The sequence below is a fragment of the Rhodotorula graminis genome (assembly GCF_001329695.1).
Source record: "Rhodotorula graminis WP1 unplaced genomic scaffold RHOBAscaffold_4, whole genome shotgun sequence".
NCBI classification, from domain to species: domain Eukaryota; kingdom Fungi; phylum Basidiomycota; class Microbotryomycetes; order Sporidiobolales; family Sporidiobolaceae; genus Rhodotorula; species Rhodotorula graminis.
The window spans coordinates 1,206,485-1,231,096 of record NW_017264931.1 but is presented as its reverse complement, the minus strand read 5'-3'; the positions used below and the strand labels follow the sequence as shown (position 1 = coordinate 1,231,096).

Below are 24,612 nucleotides of genomic sequence, written 5' to 3'. Positions count from 1 at the left end.
ATCCTCTCCACCATGGCCGTGTCGACCACCCGGGCCACGACCCGCACCATCTCGCACCTCCTCCTCGCCGGCCTCAACCCTCTCTCCCCACCTGCCTCGTCCTCGTCCTCGGCCCTCTCTGGCCAGGCCCGCCAGTCGCCCAGCAACCCGTCCCTCGCACCCGCACCCTTGCCCGCCTGGCTCGCCTCGGTCGGCCGCGAACTTGACACCACCGCCCCGGTCCGCCTCGTCCCCTCGGCCCTCGCCGCCGGCGCAGGCCACCAGCTCGTCGCCTACCGCAACCACGCCGGCACAGAGCGCATCTTTGCCCTCGGCCGCAACGAGCTCGGCCAGCTCGGCGTCGGCTTCGCCAGCCAGGAGGGCACTCGTGGCCTCGTCGAGGGCTTTGACGGCGACGGCATCCTCGCCGCCGCAGCCGGCGTCCAGTCATCCTACCTCGTCCTGCGCGATGGAGGTGCGTCCTCCACTCGCCTCGCCATGTCTCGAGCCACCCCCTGACCACCTGCAGACAGCACTCGGCTCTTCTCGATGGGCAACCTCGCGCGCGGCCGACTAGGGCACCCGGCGCTCTTTCCACCCGCCGACGCTCTCCAAGAGCATGAAGAACCGCGACAGCACTCGCTCCCGAGAGCCGCAGCAGTACCTCTACCGCCAGGGCTCGGGCCTATTCGCCAAATCGAGGCCGGCTTCGAGCACCTCCTCGTCTTGACCGGTGCGTCCCGTTCTCTCTCTCTCTCTTCAAACCTACAAACACTGACTCTCTGTCTCCAAACGCGCAGAGGACGGCCAGGTGTGGGGCACGGGCTGCAACACGGACGGCCAGCTCGGGCTCGGCTCGGCGTCGTCCGACGTGTTCGAGCTCACGCGGGTCCCGCTCCCGCTCGCGGTCGAGCAGCAGGGCGGCGTCGAGCGCATCAGTGCAGGAGCCGACACGAGCGCGTTGGTGACCAAGAGCGGAACGCTGTGGGTGTGGGGCAACTCGGTCCGTCGCTCGTCCGCTCTCCCCCTTTCCGGCTTCGGCAGCTCATCTCTCTCGCTCGCCCCTCGCAGGAGTACGCCCAGGGCATGCACGGCGAGAAAATCGACCAGATCACGTCGCCGCTCGCCATCAAGCCCGACTTTCTGCCCTCGAACCGCCGCCTCGTCGACTACCGCTGCGGCGGCTCGTTCGCGCTCGCTCTCGACGGTGCGCCCCGCTTTCTCTCTCTTTTCCGGGGCGGTGGACGATGCGGCGACATGATGAGAGACGCCGGGGCCATCAGATCCGCTCGGCTCGTCGCGCACGAGTCGGAGCAGGCGCGACCGACAGACACCGGAACGCCCTCTCAAGGAGGGCTGGGGACGTCCCGTCTTACCCGTATCTTTCAGCAAGCTCTGGCCTGCGGCTCCTCGTCCGGCCTCGTCGGGGGCCAAAGGCCTCGGCCACGGCATGCGGCGGTGGTCGGGCAGGAGCGAGGCGCGGGCCGTCCCCCGATCGCTGCGTCGTCCCTCCCTCTCCCTCGAGCTCTCGCACTTCTCTCTCCCCGCACGACGAACCCGAACTGACTCTCTCGGGCGCCGGCGCCGGCCTCGTTCGCAGACCGCGGGTCGGTCTACTCGGCGGGCTATGGTGCGCTCGGGCTCGGTCAAGGCGTGCTGCACAGCGCGGCGCCGCGGCGGGTCGAGCATCTTGAGGGAGCGGGTGTGAGTCGGATCAGGGCTGGGTCGGGGTACGCTGCGGCGGTCAGGGGTGCGTCCTCTTCTTTCCCTGCCCCTCCCTCTCCCTCCCTTGCCTCTCGCGCCCGCCGGCTCGAGAAACCTGACCTCGCCCGCCTCTACATACGCAGATCACGCCTCGTCATCGGTCCTCTACACCTGGGGCCTCAACAACCCTCACGGCCGCCTCGCACACGGCGCCCTCCCTCCCTCGCGCTCGTCCCCCTCGTCCCTCGACCCGTCCATCCCGCCCGCGGTCGCGCCGCACTCTCACGTGCCGCAGGAGGTCGCACTGCCACTCAGGCAGCTTGGGCTCGAGGCAGGCGCCGGCGAGGGAGAAGGCGAGGCGAGGTGGGAGATTGGGGAGGTCGAGTGCGGGATGGAGAGTCTCTGGGTCGAGCTGAGGGCCGAGGAGGACATCGAGTAGCTGCTGCTGTGTGCAACGACGCTCGATCGACAGATGCGTCGAGTCTTGAGGAGCGCGAGAGAGAGAGAGAAAGAAAGAGAGAGGGCCTGAGCGTCGTCTGGCGGGCCTTTCCTCGCCTTTCTCGGCTCTCGCTGGGTCCTGCGGCACTCTGCGGGACACGATCGTGCTCGAGCATGCGACTGTGTGTATGGCAACAGGCGTCTAGACCAACGGCGAGGCGGCAATCTACTGCGCGCGCCGCCCCTCCTCCTCCTCCTCCTCCTTCTCGAGCCGCCCACCCTCCTCAGACCTGCTTCTGCGGCTCGTCTCGCTGCGCCTCGACCCCCTCCTGGTCCCTCGGCTCGTCGAGCCCGAGCCCACGTTTGAGCGAGACCCAGACGGCGAACGAGACGGCGTTCATCGGGACGACCTTGAGGAACCCGATGCTGAGGCCGACGTAAAAGTTGCGCACGCCGCCCTGGGCGTACACGGACCGAGCCGTGTCCCAGAAGCCTGCGCGGCCCCGGAGCGGGTCGGCGTGGATGACGGGGCCGACCTGCATGCGGCGCCGGACAATGTCGAGCGGGTACGCCGTCGTCTGGCCGATGGCGCCCGCGACGCCGCCGGCGAGCAGGTCGAGCATGGCGCGGTTCCGGCGCCGGAATGACGGCGACAGGTACCGCGGCATGAGGTCCTGCTTGAGGAACCCCCACATGAGGAACGACGTGCCGGCGTACGGGACGATGCCGACGAGCGTCGGCCACACGCCGCGGTAGAAGTGCGTCATCGAAGGCTTGATCGTCGTCGACGTGGGCGGCGGCGGTGGCGGTGCGGGTGCCGCGGTAGAGGAGGAAGAGGGTGCGACGGGCGGCGGCGACAGGTAGATGGCGCGGATCGTGCGCAGGAGCGACGCGCGGTCTTTTGCCGAGTGGTGCGACTCGAACGCGAGTCGGACTCGGATGAGTTCGAGAGGGTAGGTGACGGCGGTCGTGATGATGCCGGCGGTCGAGCCGGCGAGGAACCGTCGAGCCGACGTCTCGTCGGCGGGCGTGGGCATGAGCGTCTGCGAACCGAGAGGCGCGGGTCAGGGTCTGGCCGTGTGAGAGGGTCCAGGGGAACGTGAGCGCACGTTGTGGAGCTTGTCGTAGGCCATAAACTTGATGGCGGCGTAGGGAAAGATGCGCAGGAGGGTCGCCGAGTGGCCCTGGAGCAAGCCGCGCATGCCCGTCTCGGCGTAGATGTCCTTGCTCGCTCGAAATACGCCGAGAAAGGTGCCTGTGGGTCGAAGGGAGGTCAGTGTGAGGACATGGGGCCGGGAGCGAGGGAGAGAGAGGGTCGACTTGCCGGCGTACTTGTGGTAGTCCGGGCTGCGGGTCTGGAACAGGATCTTTACTCGGTCGAGCGGTGCGACCGAGGTCTTGGCGACGCAGCCTGGAAGGAGGGCAAGGCCAGAGGTCAGGGTCGCGTGCCGCGGTTGAACCCGCATCATCGCCGTCCGGGGAGAAGGGCGAGACGCACCGGCGATGCCGCCTGCGAGGCCAGACTTGAGGGCATAGCTGAGCGAGTCACGGTCCTGGGGGATGCGCCTGCGCTTGCGCGGGTGCTGGTCGTGCTCGGCGAGTGGGGGAGACAAGGTGGGCGCAGGCGAGGCGGGGAGGAGGGCAGGGTGGTCTTCGAGGCGGACGCTCGAGGTCGACGCGGTCGAGGCCGAGCTCGAGGGCATCGCAGCGCAGTTGAGCAGCTCGAGTCGGCGGGTAGCAGGGTGACGAGGGCGAGAGGAGAGCTCGAACGGCTTGCCTTGGCCTGAGCCGGGTCGGCGGCGACGCGCCGGCTCGACCGCAAAGCCTCGCGCTTCTCTGCGGGCATGACAGCCATGTTCGTGACGTTCTCATGGATGTGATCAAGCACCGAGTCGCGCAAAGAGTCGAGGTGCGAACGTGGCCTTGCGGATCGCGACGACGAGCGAGAGGACGGGGCAGCTGGGCCTCTGTTCCCGCCACTCGACGCTGCTGCAGCTGGTTACCCGACTCGTGTACAGTCTATCGTCCTTCGCTTCATCCTCGCACGCCATCCAGCAACAGCTACCATGGGTGCGTCCTCCTCTCCCCGCCCCGCTCGCCACGGCCGCGTCCGCTCACCCGCCTCTCCTCCCCCTCCCTCTGGGTCCACCATGCAGGCATTCCAAAGGTGTGCTCCCACTCCCATGCCCAGTCCCAGAGGCGAGCGCGCACTGACCTGCCTCCCTCGCCCAGTTCTTCCGCTTCATGTCGTGCGTCTCGTCTCCTCCCCCACCTATCTGTCGAGCAGCGCACGGCACTGACACTCCCTCGTTCACACCATGCAGGGAGCGGTATCCTCTCATCTCGCAGTTGATCCAGGAGAACCGCATCCCCGAGTTCGACGCTCTCTGTGCGTCGCCGGTTCTCCCTCGTCACGCTCCCTCTCCCGCACAGACAGCTGACACCTGTCCCTGGCGAGCACCGCAGACCTCGACATGAACGGCATCATCCACAACTGCTCCCACCCGAACGACGACGACGCGTCGTTCCGCATCAGCGAGGAGGACATCTTCTTGGCCATCTTCAGCTACATTGCCCACCTCTTCAGCGTCATCAAGCCCCAGAAGCTCTTCTTCCTCGCCATCGACGGCGTCGCACCGAGGGCCAAGATGAACCAGCAGCGCAGCCGTCGGTTCCGCACCGCAAAGGAGAACAAGGAGACGATCGAGAAGGCCAAGCGCCGGGGCGAGGAAATCCCCGAGGAGGCCGGCTTCGACAGCAACTGCATCACTCCCGGTGCGTCGTCGCGTTTCTCCTACGGTTCTGCGACGCGAGGGGCTGTCGAGGCGCTCGCGTTCCTGCCAGCAGGCTGTGTACTGACCTCCTCTCCTCCCGCAGGCACGCCTTTCATGGCCCGGCTCTCGCAGCAGCTCAAGTACTTTATCGCAAAGAAGGTGTCGGAGGACGCCGACTGGAGGAACGTCGAGATCGTGCTCTCGGGACACGAGGTGCGTCGCCCTCTTTTCTCTCTTCCTCGAGTGGGTCTTTGTCGACGGGCAAGGCGCTCATCTCGCGACGGCTCCTCCTCATACAGGTCCCGGGTGAGGGCGAGCACAAGATCATGGAGTACATCCGCCTCAACAAGGCGCAGCCGGGCTACAGCCCCAACATGCGCCACTGCATGTACGGCCTGGACGCCGACCTCATCATGCTCGGCCTTCTGAGCCACGACCCGCACTTCTGCCTCTTGCGCGAGGAGGTCATTTTTGGACCTCGAGGCGGCAAGGGCAAGGCCAAGAGGTGCGTCCCTGTCTTTCCTCGTCCATCCTCCCCTCCTCTCGCTCGACGACTGACCCTCGCCCTCTCCCGCAGCCTGCACGACCAGAACTTCTTCCTCATGCATCTCGGCCTGTTCCGCGAGTACCTCGACCACGAGTTCTCGACGCTTAAGGAGACGCTTCCGTTCGAGTACGACCTCGAGCGCATCATCGACGACTTTATCCTCATCAACATCTTCATCGGCAACGACTTTCTGCCCCACTTGCCCGGGTTGCACATCAACGAGGGCGCGCTTAACCGCCTCTTCGAAATCTACAAGCGCATCCTCCCTCAAGCCGGTGCGTCGCCGCTCTCCCCCCTGCCCCTTCCCCTCTCGCCCTCTCCTGCTGCGCGCACCTCGCCTCGTGCCCAACAGGCTCACTGACTTCTCCTCTCGTCCCGCACGCAGGCGGCTACCTCAACGAGCACGGCAAGCTCAACGCGCCGCGGCTCCAGCTCATCCTCGACGAGCTCACCGTCTTCGAGCGGGAGCAGTTCGAGCACGAGACGGTCGACATGGGTCATGGACGTGGCGGCGGGCACAAGAGCGGCAGGAGGGGCCAGGAGCAGGCGGTCCAGAAGGCGCAGGCGAGGGGAAAGCTCGGTGCGTCCGCTCGGACCCTCCCTCCCTCCGCCGATCGCCCTCGACTGACAGCTCTTCCTCGCCCCTCCCTTCCCGCGACAGTCCTGACCGACACGCACAAGAAGGTCGTCGACCAGATCTCGGCCTTCGTCCTGTCGCACCTCGCGACCCTCACGTCCCCCGACTCGGCCTCGGCCAAGCTCCAGTTCGCCAACGAGCTCGTCACGGCGCGCGACCGCCGCTTCCTGTCGGACCTCGCCGACGCCCTCAAGCTCTCGGTCGCGTACGACGCCTACTCGCCCGAGGGCGAGAGCCTCGTCACGGTGCGCTTCGACGACGCGCTCGTTGCGCTCGCGCGCGAGGACGCCGACGACGACAGCGACGACGTCGAGAGCCCGCTCGCCGGCGTCAGCGACGAGGAGACCGAGGGCGCCGAGAGCTCCGAGGCCGAGGAGATCGGCATCGTCCACCTGTCGCTCGACGGCAAGGGCCGCAAGGACCGCGGCTCGACGGCGTCGCCGGCCGACTCGAGCGCGGCGGGCGACGAGCCCGAGTGGGCGACGGCGATTCGGAGGGTCCTTGCCAAGTACGACAAGGCCGAGGTCATCCACGAGAAGACGGAGGAGGAGGCCGAGCAGGAGCAGGAGCGCATCGTCCAGGACAAGATCGTCCAGTGGAAGAAGGACTATTACAAGGTCCGTCCTCTCTCCCTACACTCTCCTCTTTCGACGTCCCGAGCGCGACCCTGACCTGCCCGTTCGTCGTCGCCGCCTGCAGGAGAAGCTCGAGTTCGCGCCCGAGGACCCCGAGGCGATCCCGACGCTCGCCTACCGCTACATCGAGGGCCTGCAATGGGTCCTGCACTACTACTACGCCGGTGTTGCGTCGTGGGGCTGGTTCTACGACTACCACTACGCGCCCAAGATGTCCGGTTCGTCCTCGCCCTCTCCTCGTCGGCGCTCTCTCTCTCTCTCTTTCGCGAGCTCACAAGTCCTCCTCGTGCACACGCAGACCTCAAGGGCGCCGAGAAGATGACGTTCAAGTTCGAGTTGGGCACGCCGTTCAAGCCGTTCGAGCAGCTCATGGGCGTCCTGCCCGACCTGTCGTCCCAGCACATCCCGCCCGCGTTCCGCGACCTCATGAGCGACCCGGCGTCGCCCATCATCGACTTCTACCCGGCCATCTTCGAGCAGGACATGAACGGCAAGAAGCAGGAGTGGGAGGCCATCGTCAAGATCCCGTTCATCGACGAGAAGCGCCTGCTCAAGACGATGGCGACGCGCGAACCTCGCCTCACCAAGGAGGAGCGCGCCCGCAACGCGTACGGTGAGAGCACCAAGTTCACGTACGACGAGGCCATCAACCAGACGTACCCGTCGTCGTTGCCCGAGTTCTTCCCCGACCTCGTCAACAACCATACGCGCCTCGACGTCTTCCACCTCCCGACGCTCGACGGCGGCAAGTCGCTCGTCAAGGGCCTCCTCCCCGGCGCCCTCACCGGCAAGCAGGCCGTGTCGGGCTTCCCGTCGCTCCACACGATCCCGCACACGGCGTCGCTCGGCTTCCACGGCGTCAACGTGTTCCAGACCGACTCGCGCCGCGAGACCATGGTCGTCTCGATCGACAACCAGTACGACGACGTCAAGGTCGAGGACGTCGCTCGCCAGCTCGTCGGCGGGACGGCGCACGTCGGCTACCCGTACCTGCGCGAGGCGCTCGTCGAGGCCGTCTCGGACGAGCTCTTCCGGTACGACAAGGACCAGAACGGCCTCGTCCGCGCGACGCCGCACACGCAGAACGAGATCTACCAGTGGAAGCGTGCGGCCGACCGCATTGAGCACGTGTACTCGAAGAGCAAGGGCTGTCTCGTCGGCCGCACCGAGGTCGTCGTGCACGCCCGGGTTCTCAAGGGTGCGTCGCACCTTCTTCCCTCTCTCTCTTCTCTCTCTTCCCTCCTCGTTGCCCGCCTCGTTCCTGACGCTCTCGTGCGCGTCCCTCTGCAGGTCTCGAGCTCAAGGACGACGGCTCGCTCGTCAAGGAGTGGGAGGAGGAGGCGGGCGACTACGCGCTCCAGGCGACGGTCGCCAAGGTCGACGCCCAGGACGAGCGCTTCATCGAGCAGCCGCCCGTCGCGCTCGACGTCGAGTACCCGGCCGGCTCCAAGGTCTTCTTCCTCGGCCACGCGGCGTACGGCACGCCCGCGCAGGTGTTCGACCACGAGGAGGACAGCCTCGCGATCCGCATCGCCTTCTTCCCGAACGACAAGGCCGAGCACGCCGTGTTCAAGCAGCGGCTCGCGAGCCAGAAGGACGCCGCCTACTTCCCGTCGCACGCCGTCGCGCGCATGGTCGGCATGTCGGGCCTCGCCCTGTCCAAGATCACGTCGAGCTTCCTCCTGTACGGCGCGTCGGGCGACCAACGCGTCAACGTCGGGCTCAACCTCAAGTTCGAGGCCAAGGGCCAAAAGGTCCTCGGCTTCTCGCGCAAGGGCGACTCGGGCTCGTGGGAGTTCAGCGGCAAGGCCGTCGAGCTCATCCGCGAGTACAAGGCGAGCTTCCCCGAGATCGCCGGCACGCTCGACACGAGGCGCGGCGGTGCGTCCCCTCTTTCTCTTTCCCCTCGCAGACTTCTCGTCCCTGACCTTCTTGTCCCGCACAGACCTCATGCGCGCCACCGATTTCTTCCCGGCCGAGACGGTCGCGCAGCGCATGAAGGAGTTGACGGCCTGGATCAAGGAGAAGGGCGTGCGCGACCTCGAGAAGGTCCCGCTCTACGCCGAGCAGCTCGACAAGGTGCGTCCTCGTCCTCTTCCTCTCTCGAGCGCTCTCCTTCCTGACTGACTCTCTCTCTGTCGGTTGTTCGGCCTGCAGGACGCTGTCCTCCTCATCGAGAAGACCGAGGACCAGCTCACGCAGCTCAAGACGGTCGACAAGATCAAGAAGGCGCAGATCCGGGGCATCCCGCGCCAGTCGATCCTCAAGCCGGCGCACGCTCCTGGTCGGCTCCGCAAGCAGGTCTTCTCCCTCGGCGACCGCGTCGTCACCGTCGCCGAGACGGGCAGCGTCCCGCTCTCGGCAAAGGGCGTCGTCGTCGGCATCCAGTCGGGCTTCATCGACGTCGTTTTCGACGTCCCTTTCATGGGCGGCACGACGCTCGGCGGCCGGTACGTCCCTCTTTCGCGTCTCCTCGTGCACCTCTAGCCCAGGAACCCGATCCTGACGTCCCCTCTCGACCTCTCGCAGCTGCTCGACCTACCGCGGCGCCACCGTTACGCTCTCGTCCGTCCTCAACCTCACCAACCCGCAATTCTCGACGGGCCAGGGCGCTCCTCCTCCTGCGCAGCCGGCGCCCGTCAACCGCAGCGCCAAGTTCCGCCAGGGCACGACGCCGGGCGGGCCCAACATCCTTCCGGCGCACGGCCTCCCTGCCGGCGGCTTCCACCCGGCTGCCGCCGCCGCAGGCGCCTCGAACCCGCTCGGTCGTGGTCGCGGTCGCGGCGGCATGAACGGCAACGTCCAGATCATGCGCAACCCTCGCGCCGTGTCGCCGGCCACGTCATTCCACGCCGTCGCGACGGGCGCAGCCGGCCCGGTCCCGGTCCCGCTCTCGGCGGCGCAGCAGCAGCAGCAACAGACGCAGCAGCAGCGCCTCGGGCAGACGCTCGGCATCCGCGGCGGCGCCGCAGGTGGCGCAGGAGCTCGCGGCCGTGGGGCGTTCGCGCACCTGCCGTTCGCTCCCGGCGGGCCCGGACACGCCGCACTCCAGCAGCAGCAGCGTCAGCAGCAGCAGCAACAACAGCAGCAGGCGTTTGCGCCGGTGCAGCTCGCTGGCGGCGGCGTCGCGATCCCGCCGCCCTTGTCGCTCCTGAACCAGGGCCCGGCGACTCGTGGTCGCGGCGGTGCGCGCGGTGGCGCTCGCGGCGGCAGGGGCGGTGCAGCGAGGGGTGGAGCGGCAGCTCAGGGTGGGCAGGCGACGACGGCCTGAGCACGAGCGAGATTCCTGACGAGCGAGGCGGTCTGAGTGCATTTTCATCGTATCGAGCTCTGCTTTCTCTCTCTCTCTCTCTCTCCCTCTCGGCTGGAACCACGAGTCGCACATGAGAGACGAGAGGTGTTACACATGACTCGGAGCGACCGACAGAGGCTGAGGGACAAGGAGAGACTGCGCAGGGAGGGGTATGAACGGCACCGAGAGAAGGGGGGATCGAGAGCGGCGCGACGAGGCGAGGACGATAAAACTGATTAGGGCGACGAGAGGGATGGATGCTGCTGCAGGCGATGAATGAGAGGGGGTAGAGAGGGGCTAGATGGGAAAGGGAAGGGGGAAGAGAGATTCACCGCGCGAGGCCGGTGTCGCCTCGCTCGCCCATCTCGAACGCCTGCCCTGCTCGCTCGCCACCGCGCACCGGCGAGCCGTGCGTGTCGGGCGTGTCCGTCCGCCGCAACGGCGACGCACGCCCATCAACGCTCGGGCTCACGGGCGCGTCGAGGCGCACGCTCCTCGCGCTCGGCGTCCCTCGCCCGCTCGCGACACCGCCGCCTCCTGATCCTGCTCCTGCTCCTGCTGCGCCACCTGCGACCGTGACGCTCAGGGCCGACGTGCTGCCGGCGGCGAGGTCGGCCATGGGCTGCTCGTCGATGCGGACGGCGTGCGCGTGCACCTTTGCGAGTCCCGACGACGATGTCGACGGCTCGGACGTGCCCGACGCCGACACGCCGTGCGACGCAGCCGTGCCCGTCTCGTCGAGGACGAACCACGACTTGCGAGGCTGGCGCAGGTAGTCGTACGGGAGGAAGCTGCGGGGGAAGGGGTCCGAGCGCTCGTCAGTGCGGGACAGGGGTGGACGCTCCTCCGTACGATGGCGATGAGGGGACGTACTGCTGCTCCATGACGCGGTAGTCGGCCGACAGCTCGGACAGGTCGAGGTTCGGGTTGCGCTTGCGCGCTTTGAGCGGGTTGTCCTCGAGGAGGAGCTCCTCGAGCTCGTGCGTCGCGTCAAAGTTGGCCTTCTTCGACTGCGGTAGACGGCGATCGAGTCAGTCCGAGGACGAGAGAGACGAGGGGGAGAGAGGGAGGGAGAGAGGACGCACATCCGGCTCGAAGGGAGGCGTCGCCTCCTTGCGCTCGAGGACATCCCAGTCGTACTCTCGGAACCACGGGTGCCGCTTGAGCGCCTCGAGCCCGCCCGTACCCGCGCAACCGAGCCGCTTCTTGGGATCCCGCTGCAGCAGCTGTGAGGAAGAGGGGAGATAAAGGCGGTCAGGCGCACGTCGGGGAGGAGGAGGAGGAGAATGATCTTGGGGACGCACCCCTCGCAAGCAGTCGAGTCCCTCGTGGCTGACAATCTCCTCGGCATTGTCGGGGAAGCGGACCTGGTCCTTGAGGATGGCCTGCGTCAAGGTCGAGTTGGTCTTGCCGCGGTAGGGCCGCTTGCCGAACAGGAGCTCGTACGCGACGACACCGAGCGACCACCAGTCGACGGTCGCGAAGTAGCCGCGCTTGGCGAGGACCTCGGGAGCTGCGTGGGTGCGACGACGAGTCAGGACTGGGACGAGAGGAGGGACAGAGGGACGAGAGCCGCACCCATGTACGCCATCGAGCCTGCGACGGACGTGAGCGGTCGTCGGTCGGTAAAGTGCACGGCGATGTTGAAGTCGGTCAAGTGCGCGTGGCCCTTCTCGTCGAGCAGGATGTTGTCGGGCTTGATGTCGCTGTGGGCGGGAAGAATTCAGAAGATGATCCTCGAGAGAGACCGAAACTTGCTCGAGGGCGCACGCACCGATGGACGATGCCGAGTTTGTGCAGGTCGCCGAGTGCGAGCGCCATCTCGGCGACGTAGAAGCGGACGACCTCCTCCTTCATGCAGCCGAGTCGGTCGAGGTGGAACCGCAAGTCGCCGCCGAGCATGAGGTCAAGCACCATGAAGAGGTTCTCGTCGTCCTGGAACGCAAAGCGCAGGTTGCACACGAACGGCGAGTCGATCTCTTCGAGTAGTCGCCGCTCCTGGATGATCTGCGGGTGCGGCCGAAGCGGACGTGAGCGAGACGGGGTGGGGCGAGACGAGGGCGAGAGAAAGAGAGCGGGACGCACGTTGTTGACGGCTCGCTGCTTGGATATCCGGGCCTTGTTGATGTACTTGAGGGCGTACAGGGCCTTGGTCTTCTTGTGCTGCACGACGCGGACCTGCACGGGGGGACGAGGAGACGAGTGGGTCAGTCGAGGGCGGCTTGCCGGAACGAGCCTGACTCGCGCCCAGCACTCGCAAGGAGGGGACAGGCCCGTCTAGAGAGGCAGGGGACGGTCGACGGAGCTCACCTTGCCGAACGCGCCCTTGCCGACCGACCGCAGAAGGTAGAAGTGCCAGAGGTCGACAGGACCTTCAAAGTCGATCTCCTGCAGGGCGAACAAGAGGGTGAGCGGGCTCCAAGTGCGCCCAGTGTGGCTCCTGACGTGCGGGAGAGAGTCGCACGTACCTCTGGCTTGCAGCAGAGAGCGCCCATGGCGCCGGGACGGGGAGCGGGGTGAACGTGGTGGGTGACGGCGCTGGCGAGACGAGGGTGACGGCTGGTGGTGCGACTGGTTCGTGGAGGTGCAGTGCAGGCTGGACACAGTTGAGCGCGGGTCCTCGGGCCGTGGTGGACGAGGATGGGAGGTTGTCGGGTGCGGCCTTGATGAGGGGGAGCGAGGACCGGACGGCTTGAGCGGGCGAGGCGCGGGCGCACACTGCGGGGGCCCTGGGCGGTGGTCGGGTGGCGAGGAGCGAGCACCTGGCTGAGCAGGCCGTGCTCTGCGCGGCGAGGGGAGCGAGGGACGGAGGAGCGAGGGCGGGCGGGGGTTCTGGGCCTTCGTGGCCCCGCGCTCGCTCTGCTCTCTCTCAGGCCACAGGAAGCTGTTGCAGCCAGGCTCCTGAGTAACTACAGCGCAACCCGTACGAAGTATGAGCAGAGAGTGAGCGTCGAACCCTCGAAGCGCGACTTTGAGAAGGTCAAGGTCGGGCGAGCTTTCGCTCGACGACGACGACGAACAGGTCACAGCGACTCGGTTGCGTATTACAGACGACCAGATGGAAGGATAAGAGAGGTACGAAGTTGAAAGAAGGTCTACGAGCGAGAGGAGGGCACGATCTAGAAGTTCGGGTTCTTGAGAAGGCGGCCGCGCAGGTCACGACGCTGCGCGAGGACCGACAAGACGATTCGGCTCAGAATACACTGCGGACGTTGACGTTGATGCGGGCGCCGCGCTCGAGGTACTCGCCGAACAGCCGCCAGTCGTCGGCCTCGAACGCCGAGTCGCTGTGCGAGGCGAGCAGATAATCGGGCAGCGAGTCCTCGAGGACACGTGGTAGACCTGCAGAAGGCGAAACGGGTGAGTAAGGGGGGCGAGGAGAACCGGCCGCTCAAGAAGGAGGACCGAGACGCACCGTGGTAGACGCGCCGTCCCTCGCCTGCGAGGCAGAGCCCGTCGCCCGATCGCAGCAGAATCGCCAACGGCGGCACGTCTCGACTGGTACCACCGACGAGAAAGATGGACGAGTGCCCGAGCCTGGAGGCCGAGGAGAGTGAGCGCGGAACAGGCGGGCGGGGAGGAAGCGAGACGAGGACGTACGAGAACGAGACGAGCGGGCTGACGGCGTCGACCTCGGCTTGATCGACATGTGAGGTCAGGCTGTCCTTGAGCTGATACTGCAAGAGGAAGTACAGTTAGCTCGCCTCCTGAGAGGCAAAAGAGAAAGAGCGAGGGGGACGCACAAAGTTGACTAGGCCGGCGTCTGGCTCGTAGTCGCGCGCCCAGGTGCTGCAGTCGTGCGACCTGCTCGGCGTCTTGCTGTCGCCGAAGATGCGGTCCCAGGGCGTTTGACGAGCGAGGTCGCGACAGCAGCGGTGGATCAAGGGCGGGAGGGGGACGCAGCCGCGCTCGAACTCGTAGACCTTGGTCGTCCACTGCGGGAAGCCAGAGAGTCAGGTCGGCTCGTCACTGAGACTGAAAGAGAAGGAGAGAGAGGGGGCGCACGTTGTAGTGGAAGCCGACGTTGGCCCAGCGCAGCTTGGGCAAGAGCTCGCGCACCGTCACCGTCTCTCGCGCCGACTTGACACCGTCTCGTTCCCGACCGATGGACGCCGGCCCGGCCGCGCACATCTGCGACCCGGACGATGGTCCCGTCGAGCCCGTCGCACCCTCTTGCTCCTCGACCGCGCGAGGCACGACCTCGTCGCCCTTGCCCGCCGCCCACGCGCCCCACAGACCTTCTCGCGGCAGGTCGTACAGCTTGTCGAGCTGTGTGAGGTTGGGCGAACGAGCGTGTTGCAGCGTCTCGGCTACAAGAGCACGCTGGACGTGCTCGGGGAGGATGCGAGGGAAGAAGACGAGGCCTGCGGGGGCAAGGGATGTCAGAACCACCTCGCGACGAGCGGCGGCGAGAATGGGGCGCACCTGGTACTCGAGGTATCACAATGGCGTAGTCGTTGTTGTCGTCCTCCCGCCCTTTGCCCTTCCACCTGCTCTGCCCGATGCCGGCGGCGGCGAGGTCGCCCATCGTCACCCGCCAGACGACCTCCTCGGTGCCGTCGCCCGCTCGCCAGATCCCCCTCGTGCGCCCCTCGAGCCGCGCTGCGTCCCACGAGATGTGCTGAGGGTCGAAGGCGAGCGAGAGGTCGAGAGGTCGGGCGCGGTCCTTCCAGAGTCGCTCGGCGCAGCGGAAGGCGGTGAGGTTGGTCGGCGCGGGAAAAGCAGCTGGCGTGCACTTTTTGCGGCTCATGTCGTAGTTCTGGCGAGTGGTGGGGACGAGAGGGAGGGGTGTTTGACAGGGCGAGCTGATGAAGTCGAGGACGGCTGAGGTCGGCGTCTGAGCTGTCGTGCTGGTCGCGCGCTGCTGTGCAGGCGTTCTTCGAGCAGTCTTGGAGCTCGCAAGCTACCCGGCGGGAAGGGCGCGGTCGTGTCGAAGGCAGAGCTGTTCTCGCGGCTCTCGACCTCCTCCTCGCCGCACTCTCTCGCTCTGTTCTCGCTCTCTTCTGCAGCTTTCTCTGCACGAACACGGCGACGATGGAAAGAAGAGACTGAGATAGTATTACGGGGGACGAGGGGACAAGAGAGACGGGGTACGCGAGGGCTCAGGCGGCGAGCGCTTTCTCGATGTCCTTCGCGATGGCGTCGGGCTTGGTCGTTGGCGCGTAGCGGTGGAGGACCTCGCCGTTCTGCGGGCGGGAGCTCGTCAAGAACCGCCTGAGGAGTGTCTGGTCGGGAACGACGAGAGGAGGGCCGGCGTACCTTTGAGATGAGAAACTTTGAAAAGTTCCAGTTGATACGCTCACCGAGGAGACCCTTGGCGCGAGGCTTGAGAAACTGGAAGACGGGGTTGGTCGCCGGCCCGTTCACGTCCGACTTCTTGAGGAGCGGGAAGGACACGCCGTGGTTGCGCTGGCAGAAGCTCTCGGTGCCCTCGTCGTCCTCGGGGTTCTGCGCGACGAGGGCACGTCAGGCACGACGTCGACGAGAGTCAGGGAGAGGGGAGCGCACCTGGTGGCCGAACTGGTCCGAGGGGAAGCCGAGGACGACGAGACCCTGGTCCTTGTACTTCTGGTAGACTGCAGGGACGAGGGGAAGGAGGGGGACGAGGTCAAATCGCGACCCAGTCAGGCACAGTGACGGTGAGACTCACGCTCCTCGAGCCCGGTGAACCTGCGCGGGAAGGAAGAAGGCGGGTATCAGTAGCTGTCGACGAGGCTGGAAAGAGGTCGCACGACGGCCGAGAAGCGCTCGCGCTCCTACCGGCTCGTCGGACGACGGAGAGACTAAATACTCAATGAAATGTGAAGCCGCATCGATTGTCGTAGAATATAAGGTGTCAGGGACCGCGAGGGAAGGAAGACGGACGGGAGGAAGCGACGAGGCGGAAGAGGAGGTGGATCAGAAGGCTCACTTGGTGGCGGTGTTGACGATCAAGACGGCCTTGCCCTTGTAGTCCTGCAGGTCGCGAGAGCGAGTCAGTACTTGCACATCGCGGCTCGACCGACGAAGAAGAGGGAGCCGCCATCCTCGTCTCCTCGCGGCGGCTCCCCTTGCTCGGGTCCAGCACTTCTCCCGCCGAGGAGCAACCGTGCGACTCACCTCGAACTTGATCTTGTCGCCCTTGGGCTTCTCAGCCTCGAGCTCGTAGAAGGAGGCGGCGGACGACATGGCTGCGCGGGGAGGAGGACGAGGTCAGCGGCGGTCTCTGGCGATAACGACCTCGTGGGCGCAGCGGGGCACTCGCACAGCTGCGCAAGCTGTACTCGTGGTGCCCGCAGGTCCAGCGCAGCGCTCACAGGCGCTGTAAAGGGCGCGAGCGGACGCACGCTCCAGAATCGGGGCCGAGGCGAGAGAACGGCGAGGCGGGACTCACTGGAGTTGGTGCGAGTCGGTGTGTAGAGTGTGCGAGGCGCAGGCGAGAGCGCAGGTGACAGCAGGCGAGCAGAGGTGGGTGCGAGAAGCCGAAGCATCGCCGAAGCTGGCGAGTCGGAGATGGCAGGACCCGGCCTCGTCGCCGACCCCCGGCTCTGGGGGAGGCGCAAACGCACGGCGATCGCTGGCTGTTTGTCAGAAACGGCGCTCGTACGGACGGACTGATTCGCTCAGGAGACGGTCTCACGCGGAGGGGGAGCCGAACTGAGAGGTGCGAGCGCCAGTCTGAGCCGCATTTCAGGCGCAAGTAAGTTGCTCTCGTGCTCTCGTCGATGGAGCTGTACTTGAGCAGCGAGACTGGCACCACGAGCCGCAGGCCTGAGCTTGCGCAGAGCAGCACTGTCGCTGAGAACGCGCTGCCTCTCGAAGAAAGAGAACGAGAGGGACAAGTTCGCTTCGAGGCTCAAAACTGCGTCTACGGGCCGGCGGCAAAGAGATGGATGCGAGGGGTATGTACAGGGGATGAACGACGGCTCAGGTCGAGAGGACGCGACCGTGGCGGAAGAACGAGTCGGGCGGGGTGAGGGCGCCGAGAGCACGACGCTGGAACTGGGTGATGATTGAGAGGCCGACCTGGTACGACGAATTGGTCCTGCGGACGAGCGAGAGAAGGTGAACGACGAACGACGGGAAGAGAGAGAGAGAGAGCGAGGACGCACCAGCCAAAGCCCTCGCGCGGAATGAGGTGGAAGTCGGTTCCCTGCAAAGGCGAGAGGGTCAGTTCCTGACTCGCCTGACAAGACGCTCGATGAGAGGAGAGACGCACCTGGTTGCCGTACTCGGCGTCGATGTTGGACGTGCCCTCGACGGCGTCGAACTTCTCGGGCACGCAGCCGCCGGCCTCGACAAAGCCCGAGGTGAGCCTGCGGGGAGGAGGGTCAGCGACTCGAGCGACGGGTCGAGGAAGGAGAGAGAGAGGGAGAGACAGGAGACGCACATGTGGAGCCACTTGTAGGCGAGGCGCTGCGCCTCGTGGTTGTAGCCGTACTTCTGCAGACCGACCCCTGTAGGCGGACGAGGAACAGGTCAGTACGGCTCGCTCAGGTCCCTCCAGCGACGAGAACGGGGCGTACAGGCCATGATCTGGCTGTAGAGCGCGAATGAGAGGGAAGAGGCACGTCAGTAAAGGGGAAACAAGCGATGAGGGAGGGAAAGAGGTGGACGCACTGAGGAGGCCAAGCGGCCGGGTAGCTGCGCGGCAAGGACAGCGGTTGATCAGGCACAGGGCGACAGGGGACGAGAGAGAGAGAGGAGGACGCACTCCCACTGCCGGTTGGGGCGCTGGAGCGAGATGCGGCCACGCGACGACTCGGTTCCCGAGACGAGGCCGCCGGCGACCTCGAACTTGTGCAACGAGCACTGCCTGCGGTACGTGTGGAGCTGCGTGAGTTTCTCCTCTCGCACCGTCCTGCACGTCCGGATCGAGGGCGCGACTGGATCCGGGCGAAAAGGAGAGAAGAAGAGAGAGGGTGCGGCGACGCACATGATCTTCTCGGCCTGCGCCTCGCTCGCCATGCCGCACCACATGGGCCAGAAGGTCGTCACCGAGTCGTACAGGCTCTGCTTGCCCTTGGCGCAGTTCCAGTCGACGTAGATGCCGCGGCCGTCGTGCCAGAGGTAGTAGTCGGCGAGCTCCTTGCGGCGCGCGGCGCGAGCGAACCACTCGGCCGACGTCTGCGGCGCGTCGGTCGACTTGCGCGGGCCCGACAGGTCGGGGAGGGACGGGTCGGTCGGCGTGTACGGCACCTCGGTGCCGAACGGGAACGGCGTCAAGTCGAACTCGGCCTCGAGCTCGAGCGAGTCGTCAAAGTGGTCGCGGATAGCCGTCGCGATGTCCGTCTCGTACTTGTACAGGAGCGAGCACAGGTCGATCGTGCCGAGGTCGGCGCACTTCTTCTCGAACCGGTACGTCGTGTCGTGGCCCGACTCGCGCACGCCGCGGTCGTGGAGGAAGTAGGCGTCGAGCTCGGGGCACTCGATCTCGGCGTCGTTGTACATCTCGATGAACTCGTTGACGCTGACGCCCTGCTTGTCGGCGTACGGCTGCAGGACGGCCGTAAAGTGCGACGCCTCGGTTTCGGGAGGGACGCCGAGGCCGTCGGGGCGGTACCGCGACAGGCCCGTCACCGGGTCGAGGCGACGCGCCTCTTGCCACACGATGTGGTACTCCTGGATCGCGCCCTGGATCGCGCGCTTGAGCCACGCCTTGTTGTCCTCGGCCGTTTCGGGATCGAGCTGGGCAAAGACCTGGACGGCGAGGTCGGTGAGGAACGGCGGCTGGGAGCGCATGAGGTAGTAGCTGCGGGAGTGTCGACTGTCAGGGTCGTTCCCGAACAGCTCGAGAGCGAGGGGGAGGCGTGACGAGGGAGAGCGAGGCGCACCTGCGGTTGCCGTTCAGGATCTTCTTGTAGTGCTTGATCTCGAACAGGAAGTGGTCGGCGATGCCCTTGGCGAGCTCGACCTGGCCGTCGGCGAGGAGGCCGAGCGAGATGAAGTAGCTGTCCCACTGCGAGGTCGACGAGGGAGGGAGGACGAGGTCAGTGCGGGCGAACGAGGCGACGACGACGACGGCACCGGGAGGGTCTGAGCGCACGTTGTAGAGCTGTAGGTGGGTCTTCGAGTCAGTCTCGGGCTGCAGAAGGCGACGACGAGGAAGGAGGAGAAGAGAGGGAGGGTCGGCGCACCTCGTTGAAGCGTGCGCCGGGCACGACGAAAGGGATGCCCTGGAAGTCCGGGTCCTGGCCCTCGCCGCGCGACACCTCCTTCATGGCGAGCGCGAGGATGCCGGGACGGTCGTTCTGGTCCTTGACCCACTTGGCGTCAAAGTTGGTCGGGACCGTGTCGACGATGAGGCGCAAGTGCGGCTTGGCCTCGGCGATGCGCTCGTAGTACTTGCGCATCATCGGCTCGGCCTCGGGGACGTAGATGCGCGGCGCCTGGTTCTTGCCGCGGTTCTGCAAGAGGGTCGACGCGTCAGGACGTTCGCCTTGACCCGTTCGGCGCGACGAGCACAGGAGGGAGCGCTCGAGGGCACGGCGCGACGCACCTTGGGGTCGGCGCAGATGCGCTCGAGACCGTCGCCGTCGATGCGACGCGTCAGGTTGCTCCAGAACGAGTGGCGGATCATGCGGGTCAAGCGCGAGACCGGGTTCTCGTTGAGGCGCGCCTCGTCGAGGACGATCTGCTTGAGGCCGTGGTCGCGAGCGAGGGCGAGCTCCTGGAGGAGGTTGGAGAGCATGTACGTGCCGCGAATCTGAATGCGAGGGCTGCGTGAGAAGGGCGGCCTGGGAAGGAAGAAGGGAAGGGAAAGAGGGGACGCACGTCGAACGAGTTGTAGCCGTTGCTGCTCGCCGTCCCGAGCGAGAAGACCTTGGGGCCCTTGTCGGCCGCGTGGATCTGGAAGTTGGCGTCGGTGTCCTCCTGCTCGAGGACGAGCTTCATCGTCTCCTCGACGTCGACGAGGAACTTGCGCGACTTGGTGTGCGTCTCGTCTGCTCGGCGGCGTTTCGTCAGGCTCTCGTCCTCGTCGACAGAGAGAAGAAGAATTCGTGACGACGCACCGTGCGACATGCGCCTCGCCCTCGTCTGCACGGCCTGCTCGGGGCCGTACGTGTTGCGCTGGCGGATGATCGTCTGCGGACCCTCAGACTGGCGACGGGGGAGGGAATAGGTCAGGTCGTGGCCTGCAGCGCGAGGAGATGCGACGAGGTGGACGCACCGCGCTGAGAGTCCTGGTCTTGTGCCGGCGCTGCGGCTGGCCGTACAGGATGCTGGCGTCGGGCTGCGAGCCGTAGCGAAAGTCGCGCTCCTCGACGTCGCTCTCGCTCTGGCTCAGGATGGCCGACTCGGTCGGCATGGCGGCCGTCTCGCCGAAGCTGGCGCCCGTACGCTGGCCGCTCGGGATGGCGACTGGAATCGGGTGAAAGTCGTGGGTGCGAGGCGAGGTCATGGCGTCGAGGGGAAGGGGTGGGCGGTCGCGCTAGTGTCGTTCGTGATGCTCTGGCGGCTGTGGTACAGGCGGGCTGGCAGTCGGAGGTGCGGGTCGAGGCAGAACGAGGCTGCGGGCGAAGAGCGATGAGGTCAGTTTCGAACGTCGTGGACCCTGTCCTCCTCACGGCTCTGCCGGTCGTGGCGCTGCATCTGCCGCGAGGAGAGCTTGCACACGAAGCCACACGGGCACGTGCTGGCCCGCCAGAGCGGGGCTTGTTGCGCGAGGTCGGGGTGGTGCCTCGTCGACGGCGGAAGGGAGGGAGCGCCTCTGTGCGCGACGGGCGAGGCAAGAGAAGCAGCCGTGGGCTCACCTGTGTTGGGAGAGAGACTGGCGAGCTGTGCACGAGGCTGAGCGGGCTGTCAAAGTCGAGTGAGTGGAGCGAGCCGCCTCGTCCTCCTCCTCCACCCGACTTCTCGCCCGACGTGGTCCGGCTTTCTCAGCTTGCAGCTTTTCTACTCGACTGCCTGCTCACTCGTAGCTGCTCGCAACGGTGAGGGCGATGGGAGAACTCTATTAATTACATCGCGTCCTCGCTTCGACCTCCTCCTCCTCGACCCGACCCTCACTGCCGCGGCAAGAGCGTGTCTCGCAGCGCGTCGACCTTGTCGGCGATGGGCTTGCCCTCGAACGCAATCTTGAGCACCTCGCCGACGTTCTCGACGTACAGGATCTCGAGGCCCTCCTTGATCGACTCCTGGACCTGCGCGAGTCGAGGATGGAGAGAGAGGTCAGGTATGGGCGACGGACGACGAGAGGGAGAGAGAGAGAGAGAGAACGCAAGGGGACGCACGTTGTACTCGATATCGGGCTTGCACCCCAAGGGCACGATGACGCGCTTCATGCCCGCCCGGTGCGCTGCGAGGAGCTTCTCGCGAAGGCCGCCGACGGGGAGGACCTGGCCGGCGAGCGTGATCTCGCCCGTCATGGCTGTTGCGCGGGGGAGAGAGGGCACGGTGCAAGAGTCAGTCAGGAGGTCGTAGGAGAGAGAGAGGAGGGGGGAACGCACCAAGTTCGGAGGAGATGCCCGTCTTGCTGAAGAGGGACACGAACGCCGTCAAGAGAGCGGTACCGGCACTCGGGCCCTCCTTCCCGATCGCGCCCTCGTACATGTGCAGGTGCACGGCCCTCTTCTCGAGCAGATCGGTGTCGGCGTCCTTGGTGAGGCCCAACTCGAAGGCGTGGGCGCGCAGGAACGTCAACGCGATCGTCGCCGACTCCTTGATGACCTCGCCGAGCTTGCCCGTGAGCGAGATGCCCGAGCCAGGCATAGACTGTGTGCGAGGAGGCAGGAAAGGGCGAGAGCGGGCGTCAGGAAGGTCGAGAGGGAGAAGGAGGGGAACGTGCACGCACGGTGACCTCAATCGGCATGATGGCGCCCGACCCGTTGCCGAGGTAGCCGAGACCGCAGCTGACGCCGACAGGGCTCGTCTTGGTGTACAGGCGGTCCTTCTGGTACAGCGGTGGGCCGACGTAGTCGAGGAGGTTGTCGGCCGTGATGCGGACGCTCACGTCGGACGGCACCTCGAGCGGCTTGCGCACGTTGGTCGTCGTCGTGCGCTCGTCCTCGGTCACGCTCGACTCGGGCGTCGAGGGCGAGGCGGTCGACGCCGGGACCGAGTCGCCGTCCTGCTTCTCGACGGCGTCGTCTGCGGGTGCGTCGTCGGCGACGGCGGTGGCGGCGGGTGCTGCGGCTGGTGCGACCGTCTCGGCCTTCGACTCGGCAACGACGTCCTCGGGCAGGTCACGGACGATCTTGAGCGCCGCCTTGCGGTACACCTGCGCGAGGTCGAGAGGGTTAGCGACGGGGGCGCACGAGGACCGCACGACGACAGCGAGCGTGGGCGCACCTTCTCGATCTGCTGCTTGAGCCTGCGCACACCCGACTCGCGGCAGTAGTACCGGATGAGGGCCGCGACGGCGTCCTCGCCGAGCTCGACGTCGGCGTTCTTGAGGCCGGCGCCCTCCTTGGCCTGCGGCGCGAGGTACCGGCTCGCGATGGCCGCCTTCTCCTCGGTGATGTAGCCCGACACTTCCAGGACCTCCATGCGGTCAAGGAGCGGCGCCGGGATCGTGTCGAGCGAGTTGGCCGTGCAGACGAACAGGACGCGCGACAGGTCGACAGGGACGTCGAGCTGCGGGGCGACAGGACGCACGTGAGCTCGAGGCGCACGGCGAGGGTACACCATGAAGGAGAGAGAGCGGGACGTACGTAGTGGTCGAGAAACTGCGAGTTCTGCTCCGGGTCGAGCATCTCGAGGAGCGCGCTCGACGGGTCGCCGTTGTGGCCGCGGCCGATCTTGTCGACCTCGTCGATGAGGACGAGCGGGTTCTCGGTCTGGACCTTCTTCATCGCCTGGATAATCTTGCCCGGCATGGCGCCAACGTAGGTGCGGCGGTGGCCCTTGATCTCGGCAACGTCCGACAGGCCGCCGACCGAGAAGCGGAAGAACTGGCGGTCGAGCGCGCGCGCGATCGACTTGCCGATCGACGTCTTGCCGACACCGGGCGGGCCGACGAAGCACAGGATCTTGCCCTCGACCGTGCCGCGCAGCTTGCCGACGGCGAGGAACTCGAGGATGCGGTCCTTGACGTCCTTGAGGCCGTAGTGGTCCTCGTCGAGGACGGTGACGGCGTGCTTGAGGTCAAAGTTCTCGGGCGTGTGCCGCCCCCACGGGATCGACGTGAGCCAGTCAAGGTAGTTGCGCGTGACGTTGAACTCGCTCGCGGCGGGCTCGAGCGTCTGGAGCTTGCTCAGCTCCTCGTCGAACACCTTCTTGACGGCCTCGGGCATCAAGAGGCCCTTGGCCTTGTCCTGGAACTTGTCGACGAGCTTGTCCTTGCCGTCCGACTCGAGGCCGAGCTCCTTCTTGATGCCCTTGAGCTGCTCCATGAGGTAGTACTCGCGCTGCCGCTTGGCGATCTTGGACTCGACGTCCTTCGAGATCTTGTTCTGCAGCTGGGCGTTCATGAGCTCCTTCTTGAGGACGAGGAGCGCCTTCTGGAGGCGGTCCTCGAGCTGCATCGACTCGAGCACCTCTTGCAGCTCGTTGACCTCGCCGCTCGAGACGGCCGCCGCAAAGTCGGCGAGCTTCTCGGGCTCCTCAAACACGTTGCCGGCCGACTGCGACATGCTGAAGTTGGCGATCTGGTCGCGGAAGAGCGGGTTGAGGTTGGCGATCTCCTTGAAGACGGCGATGATCTCGCCGGCGATGGCGCGCGCAATCTGCGACTTCTTGTCGAACTTGTCCATCTCGACGTTCGACACGTTGACGATCGAGACGGCGTAGTCGTGCAGGTAGGCCGTCTGGAACGGCTGCGCGTCCGAGTCACCCGACGACGACGACGACGACGACGGCTGCTGCTGCTGCTCGCCGTTGCGGTCGACAACCTGCCCGTCACGGCCGACGAGGACGTCGGGGCGCGGCTTGGCTGGCTCGCTAGCGTCGGACGAGCTCTCGGGCGCCGACTCGGGCTTGAGCGGCGCGTCGCCGACAAAGGCGGGCTCCTCAGGCCGCTGCGGGCCGTCGATGTGGGGCCGCTTGTCGTCGACGGCGCTGTGCGCCTCGGGGTGCGACACGGGCGCGTTGCCGCTCGCCTCGGCGCCCTCGACAGGTGCAGGCGCGGCCTCGGACGACGACGACGACGGCGCCTGGGCGACGTCTGGGATCGGGAGGAGCTCGTCGATGCGGATGCGGCGGTGCGGGTACAGGACGGCGGTGAGGCCCGGCTCCTCGAGCTTGGCGTTCGGGTCGTTCGGGTTGGGCGTCGGCGGGTTGGCGGGGAAGGTCGAGGTGATCTGGGCAAACACGCCGACAGGGTGCACCGAGTTCATGTCGGTGATGCTGGCGAGGGGAGCGAGAGTCAGTACCTGAGAACGTGAGGAGGAACGAGAGAGAGAGAGAGTCGGGCGCACACGTCGCGGTCGTCGTTCTCGTCTTTGAGGAGGAAGGCGCCGATGTAAGGCTGGCCGCGCTTGATCGACTCCTTGATGGCCTTGATGACGTTGGCGTCGCGGATGACGACGGCCTTGTAGAAGCCGGGGAAGAGCGGGCGGCGAGTGATGGGGAGCGCCATGACCTGCGGGTAGACGTCGGGGACGGACCGCTTGGCGAGCGACGAGCCCGACTCGCCGCCGTCTCCTGCGCCCGACGACGACGCGCCGCCCAACCCGCTCGACGCCTCG

General features: G+C 66.4%; 9 protein-coding genes across 9 annotated transcripts; 3 read left to right on the top strand and 6 right to left on the bottom strand.

Annotated features, from left to right (window-relative positions):
* Positions 1–12: 12 nt before the first annotated feature.
* On the top strand, positions 13–2,156 carry RHOBADRAFT_52550 (uncharacterized protein; the record flags this gene model as incomplete). Its single annotated transcript, XM_018416395.1, has 7 exons — positions 13–18; positions 127–454; positions 509–712; positions 780–982; positions 1,051–1,186; positions 1,580–1,609; positions 1,827–2,156. 7 exons carry the CDS (start codon positions 13–15, stop codon positions 2,120–2,122), a joined length of 1,203 nt encoding a protein of 400 aa, XP_018272608.1. The 3' UTR covers positions 2,123–2,156.
* A 249-nt stretch (positions 2,157–2,405) lies between these two features.
* Positions 2,406–3,824, bottom strand: RHOBADRAFT_52549 (uncharacterized protein; the record flags this gene model as incomplete). Its single annotated transcript, XM_018416394.1, has 4 exons — positions 2,406–3,164; positions 3,231–3,376; positions 3,446–3,532; positions 3,620–3,824. 4 exons carry the CDS (start codon positions 3,822–3,824, stop codon positions 2,406–2,408), a joined length of 1,197 nt encoding a protein of 398 aa, XP_018272607.1.
* Positions 3,825–4,769: 945 nt separating this feature from the next.
* On the top strand, positions 4,770–6,109 carry RHOBADRAFT_21697 (uncharacterized protein; the record flags this gene model as incomplete). The annotated part of the gene is made up of 6 exons (XM_018412557.1): positions 4,770–4,896; positions 4,999–5,108; positions 5,195–5,400; positions 5,473–5,717; positions 5,828–5,991; positions 6,074–6,109. The coding sequence occupies 6 exons, from the start codon at positions 4,770–4,772 to the stop codon at positions 6,107–6,109; spliced, it is 888 nt and encodes a 295-aa protein (XP_018272606.1).
* Positions 6,110–8,232: 2,123 nt separating this feature from the next.
* Positions 8,233–10,058, top strand: RHOBADRAFT_49514 (uncharacterized protein; the record flags this gene model as incomplete). Its single annotated transcript, XM_018415253.1, has 4 exons — positions 8,233–8,595; positions 8,660–8,793; positions 8,872–9,164; positions 9,244–10,058. Coding segments are annotated over 4 exons (1,603 nt in total), but the record flags the coding sequence as incomplete, so codon positions are not given.
* Positions 10,059–10,288: 230 nt separating this feature from the next.
* On the bottom strand, positions 10,289–12,697 carry RHOBADRAFT_25620 (uncharacterized protein). The gene is made up of 10 exons (XM_018412701.1): positions 12,475–12,697; positions 12,317–12,394; positions 12,092–12,184; positions 11,781–12,013; positions 11,585–11,712; positions 11,311–11,519; positions 11,092–11,232; positions 10,880–11,016; positions 10,752–10,797; positions 10,289–10,628 (listed from the first exon to the last, which is right to left on the bottom strand). Exons 1-10 carry the CDS (start codon positions 12,499–12,501, stop codon positions 10,335–10,337), a joined length of 1,386 nt encoding a protein of 461 aa, XP_018272604.1. The 5' UTR covers positions 12,502–12,697; the 3' UTR covers positions 10,289–10,334.
* A 428-nt stretch (positions 12,698–13,125) lies between these two features.
* RHOBADRAFT_52546 (uncharacterized protein) lies at positions 13,126–14,756 on the bottom strand (the record flags this gene model as incomplete). Its single annotated transcript, XM_018416393.1, has 7 exons — positions 13,126–13,170; positions 13,218–13,348; positions 13,422–13,543; positions 13,607–13,683; positions 13,750–13,941; positions 14,012–14,370; positions 14,432–14,756. The coding sequence occupies 7 exons, from the start codon at positions 14,754–14,756 to the stop codon at positions 13,126–13,128; spliced, it is 1,251 nt and encodes a 416-aa protein (XP_018272603.1).
* A 352-nt stretch (positions 14,757–15,108) lies between these two features.
* On the bottom strand, positions 15,109–16,174 carry RHOBADRAFT_42896 (uncharacterized protein; the record flags this gene model as incomplete). Its single annotated transcript, XM_018414132.1, has 6 exons — positions 15,109–15,192; positions 15,266–15,454; positions 15,515–15,582; positions 15,657–15,676; positions 15,918–15,961; positions 16,106–16,174. 6 exons carry the CDS (start codon positions 16,172–16,174, stop codon positions 15,109–15,111), a joined length of 474 nt encoding a protein of 157 aa, XP_018272602.1.
* Positions 16,175–16,810: 636 nt separating this feature from the next.
* On the bottom strand, positions 16,811–20,188 carry RHOBADRAFT_25615 (glycoside hydrolase family 37 protein). The gene is made up of 15 exons (XM_018412700.1): positions 20,157–20,188; positions 19,999–20,086; positions 19,760–19,929; positions 19,485–19,691; positions 19,123–19,392; positions 19,032–19,040; positions 18,820–18,944; positions 17,918–18,737; positions 17,700–17,797; positions 17,606–17,629; positions 17,512–17,525; positions 17,376–17,442; positions 17,205–17,301; positions 17,098–17,138; positions 16,811–17,030 (listed from the first exon to the last, which is right to left on the bottom strand). Exons 2-15 carry the CDS (start codon positions 20,006–20,008, stop codon positions 16,913–16,915), a joined length of 2,070 nt encoding a protein of 689 aa, XP_018272601.1. The 5' UTR covers positions 20,009–20,086; positions 20,157–20,188; the 3' UTR covers positions 16,811–16,912.
* A 737-nt stretch (positions 20,189–20,925) lies between these two features.
* On the bottom strand, positions 20,926–24,593 carry RHOBADRAFT_25613 (uncharacterized protein). Its single transcript, XM_018412699.1, has 8 exons — positions 24,343–24,593; positions 24,040–24,271; positions 22,639–23,742; positions 22,277–22,561; positions 21,780–22,205; positions 21,436–21,700; positions 21,220–21,356; positions 20,926–21,129 (listed from the first exon to the last, which is right to left on the bottom strand). Exons 1-8 carry the CDS (start codon positions 24,501–24,503, stop codon positions 20,992–20,994), a joined length of 2,748 nt encoding a protein of 915 aa, XP_018272600.1. The 5' UTR covers positions 24,504–24,593; the 3' UTR covers positions 20,926–20,991.
* Positions 24,594–24,612: the final 19 nt, after the last annotated feature.